The sequence below is a fragment of the Phodopus roborovskii genome, unplaced genomic scaffold (assembly GCF_943737965.1).
Source record: "Phodopus roborovskii unplaced genomic scaffold, PHOROB, whole genome shotgun sequence".
Lineage (NCBI taxonomy): Eukaryota > Metazoa > Chordata > Mammalia > Rodentia > Cricetidae > Phodopus > Phodopus roborovskii.
In genome coordinates, this window is record NW_026126434.1 from 18,000,704 (window position 1) to 18,012,969 (window position 12,266).

General features: G+C 41.8%; 1 protein-coding gene across 1 annotated transcript; it reads right to left on the reverse strand.

The window, feature by feature from the left end:
- Positions 1 to 345: 345 nt before the first annotated feature.
- Positions 346 to 9,337, reverse strand: Tfam (transcription factor A, mitochondrial). Its single transcript, XM_051186885.1, has 7 exons — positions 9,011 to 9,337; positions 8,271 to 8,389; positions 6,929 to 6,999; positions 6,312 to 6,461; positions 4,697 to 4,792; positions 1,594 to 1,650; positions 346 to 1,195 (listed from the first exon to the last, which is right to left on the reverse strand). Exons 1-7 carry the CDS (start codon positions 9,109 to 9,111, stop codon positions 1,058 to 1,060), a joined length of 732 nt encoding a protein of 243 aa, XP_051042842.1. The 5' UTR covers positions 9,112 to 9,337; the 3' UTR covers positions 346 to 1,057.
- Positions 9,338 to 12,266: the final 2,929 nt, after the last annotated feature.

A 12,266-nucleotide genomic window follows, 5' to 3' on the forward strand; every position in this document is an offset into this window, starting at 1 on the left:
ATCGTATTAATTTTCACATCCCATGATTTTCCTTTAAAAAACCTACTTAGACTATAAGTACATTACTTAATGAACAGGCCCTGAAAAGCAGTCACTGAGTGGCTGGACCTGGCCAGCTCCACAGCTGGCTCTCCTGAGCAGGCCCTTAGCAGTCATGGACAATGGCTCACATCTCTGACTTTGGAGACCTGTTTTTTTCACATTTCTCATTTAGAAATTTAGATCACACAAGCTCTGTAAATATTCTCACATGAAACAGTAATTTAAGGAGGAAAAAGTCCTTACCTTATTTAAAAAAAAAAAACCACATAGTTTCATCTAAAATTTACATAATTCAGAAACATGTTTGAAAAATTAGAATTTTTATTCTATGCAATAAAAACAATATGCATAGACTTGGTACATAATTTCTTAGGTTTTACTTTAGGAAAAAGAAAAAGATATTGAGAAAGGTTTGTAAATTTCTTTGTTCGTAATATAAAAAAACTTATGATTATCAACAATCACTTATGTGTACAAACATCAACCCCACACATGATTTATGCCTAGGAATCACTTCATCTAATGAGTCTGGAAGCTTTTTTGAATACGCAGTTACGTCATAGCTTTGCCAAGCCATGAAAGCAGCTGTGGCACTGGAATACAGAGGGGCACACTTGCACGTAACCGCCATCAGTGTAAAAACTTCACATACCCACAATATTGTCATCAGTGTAAAAACTTCACAAAACCAATGTAACTGTTGTGAGTGTAAAAGTCACTTCACAGTCTATCTACCTTCATCAAACACAGAATGATTCATTCACCACTACATGTAGATGCATGGGCAGTCTCATCTCCAGTTCTTAAGCAAAAAGTAGAACTCTGCAGAATCTTCCACTGTCAGGGCTTGAAATAAAACTGAAATGTATTCAACAGGCAGAAGTCCATGGGCTACAGAAAAAGGAACTGAATATCAAATGTTAACCAGCCTTATCCTTTCTAATTTGACAACTTAAGGCATTGAGACCTAATTGGTTTCTTGTGCCTAATCACAGAGACAACTCCATCTTCTATCTTAATTCTCAGTGATGTCTGATCGTCTCACATTGCGACGGATGAGATCACTTCGTCCAACTTCAGCCATTTGCTCTTCCCAAGACTTCATTTCGTTATCGTAACGAATTCTATCATCTTTAGCAAGCTGAATGTATGCCTGAGAACAAGTATTAGAATATTTTATTTAGAAAACAGCAATTAATCTCTGGAATGCTCCCATCTAACACAGAAATTATATCACAATTCTCCATACCCCAAAGGAAAATGCAGAAATAATTTTAAATAAAATGTTAGGGGAGAAAAGGTTAAGAGAGAAAGTACTTAGGAAAGTGTTCTCTAAGGGTCAGTAGGTTGAAGGACTTGGGGGGGGGGGAGAAGGTGGAGGGGGCAGGTGGGAAAAGGCATGTTTTATTTACTGATACACTCATGAGAGAAAAGCCAAGTTGGCCGGAATGAAGGCAGTCTGAGTACTGCCATAGCTGGTGCTGCTGGGCAATACTACATGAGCCAACCCTACGCTGATGGACACAGAAAGCCAGAAACTTTACTACTTACCTGCCTTTCATCACTAGATAGATTTTTCCAAGCCTCATTTATAGACTTCAGTCTTCCCTGTAAGATAATGGATAGTTAAGATGTACATATCTGAGAAGACAACAATGGAGACCATTCCCCATTCATTCCAATAAAGATCTTAGATGTCATTCACAAGCAATGTCAATGTCAATTGACACTTATTTCTATTGGGGTGTTACAGAGGCTGTCCTGGAACTAGCTCTTGTAGACCAGGCTTTTTCTCTAACTCAGAGATTCGCTTGCCTCTCTGCCTACAAGTGCTGGGATTAAAGACATGAGCCACCACCACCCAGCAGACTGTTTCATTACTACTGAACTGTTACATTTTCATTTACATTTTGAAATATAACAGGAGTATAAAATGAGATGAGTTAACTCTTTTGATTAAAAATGTTTGTATTCAGGAATAATCTCCACTGACATAAAATAACTTCATAGGTTTTTTTTTTTTTTTTTTTCCCTCCCTGTAGTGTTTTATTCTAAACTTTGTGCCTAGGTGTTTAGGTATCATCCTGGGAATAGAGCAAGCATTCCTTAAGTCTACTCAGCTGGTCACATGACCTGAGTGGCATCACAGGAAAGAGGCCACTTCACATCCCTCAGGTTTTATTTACATAAAGTAAGGTAGAGGGAGGCACATTTCTCCAAAATTGATTAAATAAAAAGTGTAAGGTATAAATGCAACAGAAGGTATAAAACCAACAAAAGAGGGCAGCACCAACATAATGTGGACAGAGTGGTAACTGGATTGCTCAACTGGTACTGGCTGGAGGGCCGATAGGCAGTGAGGCGAACCTGAGAGCATCAGATTTACAAGGAGAAATCCAGTGTCCCAGTGGCAGCACCGGTGGATGTTAGAGGGGAAGTCACAAAGAAGCTTGAATGTCCAGCAAGGCAGATTCTAGGACATTCATATTCTCAAGAGTAAAACAGTTACAGTGAATAGGCAATGACACTTCGCAAAAGAGCAATGGAAATTATATGAAAACACAGTATCTAGGGAATGGGAAAGAAATTCAAGAAAGTGAGAAGACAGACTCAGAAGGTCTATACAAACACAAGCTATACAGTCTAAACAGAAAGCAACAAAATCAATTTTAAAAGAACCCAAATTCAAATTGGTTTCATCTAAAAAAAACTTCTAAAGTTACTTTGTGTGCATATACCTTAGTGCACACACAGTGAAGATCAGAGGACAACTTAAGAGGAGCCAGGTCTCTCCTTTCACCGTGTAGGTCTGGGGAAAACAAACTCAGGTCAGGTGCTTTTACCATCATTCCAGCCCAGATTTTATTTTTTTGCCGTTTTTTTTAGGGTTTCTCTGTGTAACGGCCCTGGCTATCAAGGACCTCAGATCTGTAGACCATGCTGGCCTTAATCTCAAAGAGATCCATCTGTCTTTACCTCCCAAGTGCTGGGATTAAAGGCATGTGGCACCACCTTGCTTATATTTTATTTTTTTAATCTGTGGTTTGGGGAACAGCCTGGGTGTTGATCATCCCGCCTTCTACCCAACTGTTGGTTCTATTTCTCAAAAAATTCCCAGTGGCTAGAAAAACAGTGGTAATTTTGAAATGCTGAAGAAAATTATTTCTAACCCATAACTATGGCCAACCTAAAAGCACAGGGGAAAAAAAAAGGCAGGTTTTAGACATGTAAAACCTGAAATACTTATTTCCCACATATCCTTAATAAAGGAAAAGCTAGAATGAGAGTAAATCAAGAAAAACAAACAAGGGCACAGGGGCACTGATGCAGGAGGAGCTTGGTAGGCTGGTGTCCGCTGGACAGATAGCAGCTGCCAACCCGGGATAGAGCAGAAACTTCAAACTGAGCTGACGTCACACTAGATGTACTCAGTGAGCATTGACAAACTGGGATTCAAAAAGAGATCTCAAACGCAAAGAAGATAGTAAACGAAGCTGGGTAATTTTAATGTTTCCTTTGTAAATATGCTGAGAATTCAACTGCTGACAAGCCCCTCATGCATATATTTGTTGTCTATGTGCATTTGTATGCACATGTATCTATGTGTCTGTGTGCCCTGTGTATGCATGTGTGTGTGTGTATGTATGTGTGAGTGAAAGAGAGACAGAGAGGAGACTGTGTGTATGGGCATTAGAAGGCTGGGATGCTTGCACATGTTCTCGTGTGGCTCAGGCTGGCCTAGAATTCTGTGATCTAGGACAGCCTTGGTCTCTCAAGGACTGGGAGCACAAATGTGAGCCACCCGCCCACCTTAGCCAGTATTTTTAAATGAGTAAAATTATAATCAAGTTATATTTCTATTACTAAGGACAGGTCCCAATCATTTAGGCTTCTAAGGTATTTTAGGGTATGGCCTGAATGCCAGAATGGATGTATTCAAAGTTCTCACCAGGACAGTTTTAAAAACATAAATGTACTTAAACCCAAAGTAAATCAGTAACTGAGGAAATGTTAACGATTAATAAAGTAAAATTCTATCAATCAAAAAGGTAAGCCTTCATCTCAGTATCATTAAAATCCCAAGGAGAACTTCTGCCATGGCCATGGCTGTTAACACTACCACCAACCCTTGTACTCTTGCCCCTAAAGCTCGTACACAAGTACAGGCAAGAATTCACAATATGAATCCTAACCCTCAGGAGGGGCAGGCAGATCTCTGTGGATTTGAGGCCAACTTGGTCTACAGAGTGAGGTTCAGGACAGCCAAGGCTGCTAACAGAGAGAAATCCTGTCTTGAAAAATAAACAAAAAAACAAAAAACAAAACAGAGAGAGAGGGGGAGAGAGGGGGAGAGGGAGAGAGAGAGAGAGAGAGAGAGAGAGAGAGAGAGAGAGAGAGAGAGAGAGAGAGAGAGAGACTGACTTCTGTCTTTTCCAGTGCTGGGAATCAAACCCATACAGGCCCAGCTGGTCCTGCCAGAGAACTATACACTCAGCTCCAGGGATTCTTTTGGTTCAGGGACATAATAAATCTTCATTTTCTATTTCTCTTCTATTTCTCTTCATCATGTTCATCATGTGACAAGCTAGACATACAACTTCCTACATGATTTTAAACTAAAACAAACCTACAAACAACCCAAAGCTCTGCTTACTGAAGCAGATCCATCTTTAGTCTCTTGGAAGCTTTCAGATACATAAATGTTGTATGCCGATCGAGGTCTTTTTGGTTTTCCAAGCAACATTAATTCCTGAATAACAAAAATGAAAGCGTCAGATACAGTCACTGTGAAGCCCAATACCTAAAGAAACAATTCACTACAATGCATAACAATCCAAATGAACATTGCAATTTTGTATTCCTGAGACAAGGGCTTGCTGGCTGCCACCTTGTGGCCAGCCTCTTTCCTCTGCCTTCCAAGTGCTGACATGCATTGGCATCTTGTTCCACCAATAGATTTGAGGTACTGGGTTTAGGGTGTGGCTTCCTTAAAAGGAAGAGGAAGGGCCTCACTCTCTTGAGTTGTGGTCTGAGCATCCTGCATGGTAGAATCTTGCTCCTCCAAACAGTGTGTAAGTATGTTTGTTACATCTTAGAAGTCAAAAATTTTTCTAAGCATAAAGTCTTAAAAACTGTAATATAATGGGGCATTTCTCCATAAAGAAAGGGGTTTCATTTACATGTTATTTTTATAGCTTCCTTGAACTGAATATAAAATTTTCTTAAAACATCTTTTTATTCAGTTTCCTCCTTTCAGGACACATAACCACACTGGCCCAATTACTACATGCCTCCCCTGAACCTCATAAACACAGGACTATTTAGTAACCTTATCTCACTCCTCTTAATGGCTTGTAACATTTAAAATTCAAAAGATGTATTCAGTTCTTAACAGGTGTCAAGAAGGGTAACTATGGAATGGGCACACAGCATCTCTTGCACTTTGTCCCATATTCATTGTGATAGATACCGCACTCTATTTTCTGTATTTGGAGTAGCAGTATCTGAATCTATAAAATCCTGAGATGGGTAAGATGGCACAGTGGATAAAGGTGTGCATTGCACAACCCCTGTAAAGGTGAAAGGACAAAAATCAACCCCATAAAGTTGTCCTCTGACCTCTAAACCAGCATCCCTCCCCCCATTGCACGCATGCACGCACATACGGGGAAAGGGGGGCACACCTGGGGGTGTTAGTGGACCAAGGGTATTATTAAATGTCTAAGATCTTACCTATGTGGGTTTAATTATAGAAACTGTAAGAGCATTCCCTAAATAAAGAAAAATGTAGCCTAACTATGAAACAGTGGCCTTTATGAAAACTAACACAAGTTAGGAAACAACAAAAATAACTATGCAGATAGATGTTTTAATAGTTATTTCTTTGAAAGGAAATAGAATCCTACCATGAGGGAACTCCTTACTTGAATAACTGGCATTTTCCTCTGATGTGCTAATGAAGGAATTTAGAATGCTCTGCAACCTTCAAATTCACGATCCTCTACAGACTTCAAATGTGAAGTTACTCTAGAAGGAAGACTTGGAGTAAAGATTCTAGCGTTCACTGTTTGCTTGCTTCATAACTCAAGCTTCAGGTCAGTCCTACTGACAGTTGCAGCCAGGACTTCCCAGACACACTCACTGTGTGAGATATAACACCCTGCTATTGTCTAACATAGTATTCTGCTATGTGACATCTACTGTTATGGAGGCAAGGGAAAACTACATTGGTTACGTTGATTCTTTTCCACAGGAAAATGGATACTTACTTTCTTTTTAATTGATGCTTTCTTTTTTAAACGTTTTTGCCTGACTTCTTTCTCAAAAGATACCAACTGAGTTGGAGTTAGCTGGTCTTTAAACTTGCTCATAGCTTCTTTGTATGCTTTCCAGTCTGCCTTAAAATCAGCTTCATATACCTATAAATTAAAAATCCAAATTAAAAAAAAAAAAAAATCAATGAACTGGTGCTGGCAAGCTCAACACATAACCATTTGCCAGGGTCGACAAGGTGATAATGTGCTCTTCCTGACCATTGTCAACCATTTACCTGTACTCCATCCATCCATATCAATATCACATATGAAACAAAAGGTATAGAACACCTGTGTAGACATGACTGTTAAGGGAAGAGAAGAAACCAAGAACATAACTCAGGTGATAAAGTGCTTGCCATGGCCAGTGTCTATAACCCTCATTCTGGAGAGGGAATTGGGGAAGAGATGGGGGAATCCCTGGAGCTTGCTGGCCAGCCAGTCTAGTTCAGTTGGTGAACAGAGACCCCCATCCAACAAAAGTCAAAGGTATGAGCTACCTAGTCTTTGAAAAAACATGTGTCTCTAACTATAAACAACTGGTCAGCAAAACTGAAACTATAAATGCTTACTTTTTTTTCTGCATCCGGTAGTTCCCTCCATGCGGCTGCTATTTTTCTAATCAGTTCTGAAAGTTTTGCATCTACAAATTAGAACAGAATGAAAATGGATTTCTCCGGTTTTATTTCTTAGGGGTTAACTTTTACGAACTTTTGAAAATAGCCTAGTGGCTCTAAACCAAGCTACTTACATACATCTCTATACCCTATGGACACAATTGTATCAGAAATGCTAGAAAACTGTTATTTAGCTTTAGGAAGTATGTTTCAGACTGTCAAAGGAAAGCCACTGCTAATGTAAGCACCTGGGTAATCAACTGTTTCTGGTCTCTCTCTCTCTCTCTTTTTTTTTTTTTTGGTTTTCAAGACAGCCCTGGCTGTCCTGGAACTCACTTTGTAGACCCCAGTTGGCCTCAAACTCAGAAGAGCCACCTTCCTCTGCCTCCTAAGCACTGGGACTAAAGGTATGCACCACCTTCGGTATTTCAATAGAAACACTTTGTAAAGTCTTTCAGGAATTATTGTTAATAAAACCCAAATAAACTACAAATTAGACTTGATGCAATACTATCTTTCATTTCAAAAACAGAAATAACATTCTCCAATTCCTTAGTCGTAACTGGGGATACAACTGTTTTATCAATCATTTGTTACTGCCAAGTTTTACATTTTAGAAGACAGGGCTATGGGTAGAAGCATGTCTCTTAAAAATTTACTGTCTGTCCCTTACCTACAACAACAGGAGTACTTTAATTACAGCTCATACAATTTTCACAAGTGCCCTGTGAGTACTCTAGAGTAAACAGGCTTTGGAAATCATAAGCAATGACCAAGTTATTAATTCAGCTACTATCCTTATACTATATACACAAATGAAGCCCCTACAACCCTTTCTTAGGCTATATGGAAATCTTTCCTATGTGCTAATCTTTTTTCTTTTTTTTTAAGAACTCAGATAATTTCCAAAGACGCTAGTGCTGATTTGTATAGACCACTGTATTTTACAGTACACTTCCCGGTAAGTTATTTTATTGCACCTTAACAATGTCCTCTCACAGAAGCAACTGCGAAGCAAGAGATAAAAGAATTTGTTAGTGTGTCTTCTAAACCCAGGGCAAGTAGGCCTCATCTTTTTTTTTTTTTTTCCCCTCTAGAGTGTTCCCCACTCTACAGGTTATTTTAGAAATACTGTCCTCGTTTATATTTAAAGAATTTCTATTAGTTATAAAATGTTATACACACCATCAAAGAAAATAACTGTTGCTAAATGCTCTGGCAGTGCAAATCAAGATTGCAGTGGGGGAGGGGGAAACCAACCCAAATCACATTAGAGTATAAGCCTCAAACTTCTCACCTGGGTGTTTAGCTTTAAATCTGGGTAGCTGTTCTGTAGAAAATCGAAGGTATGAAGTCATAGGTTTCTTTGGATAATTACCCAAGTTGGATGAAAAACATTTCGGAATACAGACAAGGCTACATACAGATAAAAAGAACCGGATGTCAGAATGTCAGATATTTACCATTCCTATACACAGACCTCTGATTCTAAATACAATGTCAACCAAGGTGCTAAATATCCAATACCTTCACCAAAAAAAAAAAAAAAAAAAAAGCTAATAACCTTTAAGTGATCCCCTTTCCTCTGATGTGCTAAGAATAAACTCAAGGATTTCATTTGTAGAAGCATGCTACTCCCCAGCCTTAGGACTTACTTTAAAACCATACCTTAACCAAGCAAGAGGCTACTGAAGCCTGCAAACGTGGCGCCCTGAGTGACCTAGAAGATCGGAAGAGGGGGCTGCAGGGCTAAAGTACAAGTCCTGACACCCTGGGTGACCTAACGGAAGAGGAGGCTGCAGGGCTGCAATACAAATCCTGGCGATCTGGGAAGAGTAGGGGCGAGTTATCCGCGCCACAGCTCCGGATCCCGCCTCCAGGGCATGAGGAAGGCGGGAGCCCTGGGCGCCGAATAGTAGAAGGTGACAGGAAGTGGGGTCGAGTCCCAAAGGCGCGAGGTCCCTGGCGGCCCAGAAACTGAGACGGTACCAAGGCAGAGGGATGATGGACGTGCAGCGCCCCCCGCCTGCGGCCTACCTGAGCGGCGAGGGCAAGCGACCTCCGCAGCCCGCGCACATCTCGGCCCCGGAGCGCCCGAGTGCCCTTAGCGCGCCCCACATTCCCCGAAACAGCGCCATCGCTCGGGCAGACGACTCGAAGGCCCGGCGCCGCCCGTGGAGAGTCGTCGTCGAACACACCACCTTGCCTACACGCAGCCGAACAACCCGCGTGGGAACCCCAGGGGTTTGTTATCATGCCCGCCGCGCGCGGAGCCCTGTGGGAAGCCCGGACTTCCGGTCTGAGGCAGAAGGCGGTGCGGACGGAAGGCGGTGCGTTTCCCCCCGCCTCCCCTGTGGGCGGGGCTGAGGGGCGGAGCCTGCGGCGAGGCGAAGAGGTCTTGTTCGGAACCGGGTGTTTCTGAGCCGCCGCGGCTGCAGGCTGCAGGCTGCTGCCCCGCCGTGTGTTCTGCCGCGCGGCTTGCTGGCTGTTGCAGGACAGAGAACTCTCCTGCCAGCTCAGGTCAGTGACGCTGGCGCTGCGTCCTGTGTCACAGTGCCTGGTCCCTGAGGTCAGAGAACAGTGGTATTGCTGATGACCAAGCTGCAAACTGCCTGATAATCCCACCGCGTTTCATCTGAGCCCACAGGAGAGCATACAGGGCTACTGAAGGTGGAGGAGAGGGGAGGAGTGGTCATGAAACTTAGCGCTTTGTATGCCATCTTCTCTTCAAAAATTAATAGAAAGGGAGATGCCGCAAGTCTGGCAAGCTGCGTTCAGTCCCAGGATTTATGTGATGTGAAACAGAATCAACTCAAGCACGGTGTCCTTTGACCTTCTCTCTCTCTCTCTCTCTCTCCCCCCCCCTCTCTCTCTCTCACACACACACACACACACACACACACACACACGCAAATGCAAACACACACAACAAAGTAAATATGTCATTAAAAAAAGAAGAAGCAACCCAGCTTGCTGGTGCAGGCATGTAATCCCTTCACTTGGAAAGAGATGTACAAACATTCTCTGCTATATATCGAGTTCTAAACTAGCCAAGGATACATGAGACCCTGCCCCCCAAAACAAACTTATCCTAACAACAATAAAGCAAAACTATTATTAACATCAGAGCAGCGAATGTCAGAGCCCCTAATACTCAGTTTCCCTCTTGACAGATCATGGAAACTAGTTTGTCCAGCCACGGCCCTGAGATTGTGTGACAAGGACACCTTGAGACAGACTGATGTAGTGTACAATTTGTGTCCTACAAATACTAATTGGTTTTTTTTGTTTGGTTGGTTGGTTTAGTTTTTTGAGACGGTTTCTCTGTGTAACAACTCTGGCTGTCCCAGAACTTACTTAGTAGACAAGGCTGACCTTGAACTCATAGAGATCTGCCTGCCTTTGCTTTGGAGTGCTGTAATTATTTTTTTTTTATGCAATGGCATGGAAAAGATTAAGAAGATGTATGACTATTTAAGGACTTCAAGCAGTTAAATGTGTTACTTGAGGGCTGGGAGTGTAGCTCAACTGGTAGAGTACCTACTAGTATACAGAAAGCCCTTGGCTTGGATTCCCAGCTTCTCATAAAATAGACCCGGTGTCATAAGCCTCTAGTCAGAACTTGGGAGATTGAGTCAGAAGGGTCAGAAGTTCAAGGTTATCCTTAGCTACATAATAAATTCCAGGCTAGCTGGGCTAGAGACCTTATCTCCAAAGTAAACTAAATAAAAATATAACCACATTGAACTTGGTAGTCTAGCATTTAATCTCAGCACTGGAGGCAAGAGACAGATGAAGGGACTCTGTAAATTAGAGCTATAGCAAGTTCCAGGCCAGCCAGAGTTAAAATTGTGAGACCCTGCCTAACGACAATGTATTTTGTTACTTACCTATAATTGTTTTGTTTTTAAAAAGGATAGCACCATCTCAGTAGTGCAACACTGAGTTGAGAGAGTACAGCCTTTCTGTAGCTTTAACACACTGGGGCCTTCATGCTGCAGAAGACAAAGCTCACTCCTTTTAAGCCACACCATGCACCACGTCTGCTTTCACACACTCTTGGGGGCAAGTGGGACCTTTCAGTTCATCCCTGCAAACCTGTCACAGCAACAACAAACACCTTTGTGTTTGGTTTGCTCTTGGAGTGGATCCAAATGTGTAAAAAACTCATTTTCCTATAAATCCTGGGGCCGAAGCAGAGCAGTAAGAAATTATAGCACTTTGCTGAGATGGAGTTCTGCCCAGGACATAATTCCTTCTAATCCCATATTAAGTGATTTCTAAAACAATTGGCTATTATAAGTTAAGATGATCATATCCTTGTTTTCATCACATATCAACCATGTGTAGTGATTTTATTGTAGATGCATATTTACAAAGGAAACATTACTGAAATTATCTTTGAACAAAAATGACTTCTGGTTTTCATTTACATCTACTCTAAGACACAAATAGCATGGCCTTTCCTGTTCTCCAGATTTTGCCCTCTATGCCCATAATTGCACTGTCTGTCACAGCCTCATGGTTCTGGTATTCTATATGTAACCAAGATCTCTCCTTTCAGCTCTGGGTCCACAGACCCACTGTGTGTCATTGCCTCATGGTTCTTGTAGTCTATACAGAATCCAGACCTCTCCTTTCAGACCCATTGCTTAGATGTCTCTCCCACAATGTCTCACTGACACCTACATTTTAAAATTCTATGCATATAAGTCATGTCTTTCCACTCTACCTAAATTTCCCACTCCACTCATGCAAGTCAATAACTTCTTAAATCATTTTAGAATCTCCTCATTGACACTCCACTTAACTAAACCACTGCTGGTGTGGATGGATGGATCTACCTTCTGGAATATATCTTCATTAATGTTATGGCCTGAAATATGCTGGAAAATCACTTCTCTTCAAAAGAGGGGGAAAAAGTGCACTCAAAGTCAAGAAAGGGTTGTCTTCCTGGAAATAGAAAATGAAGAACAGAAAGTGAGTCCACGGGGCTGTGGAGACAGCTCAGTCTGGAGACGGTTCAGTCAGTAAAGAACTTACTTGCCTCACAAGCATTAGGATCTGACTTTGGGTCCCTGGCACTAGATGAAAAGGCTAGGCATGGTAGCATGCTCTTGTAATCCCAGTGCTGGGGAGGTGGAAGCAGATCACTGGGCCTTGCTGGCCAGCCAGTCCAGCCACACTAATGAGCTCCAAGCTCAGGGATGAGATATTGTCTCAACAAATAAGGTGAACACTGAGAGCAAAATCCAAAATCCCCCTCTGGTCTCCATGCATACATGTGCATTTG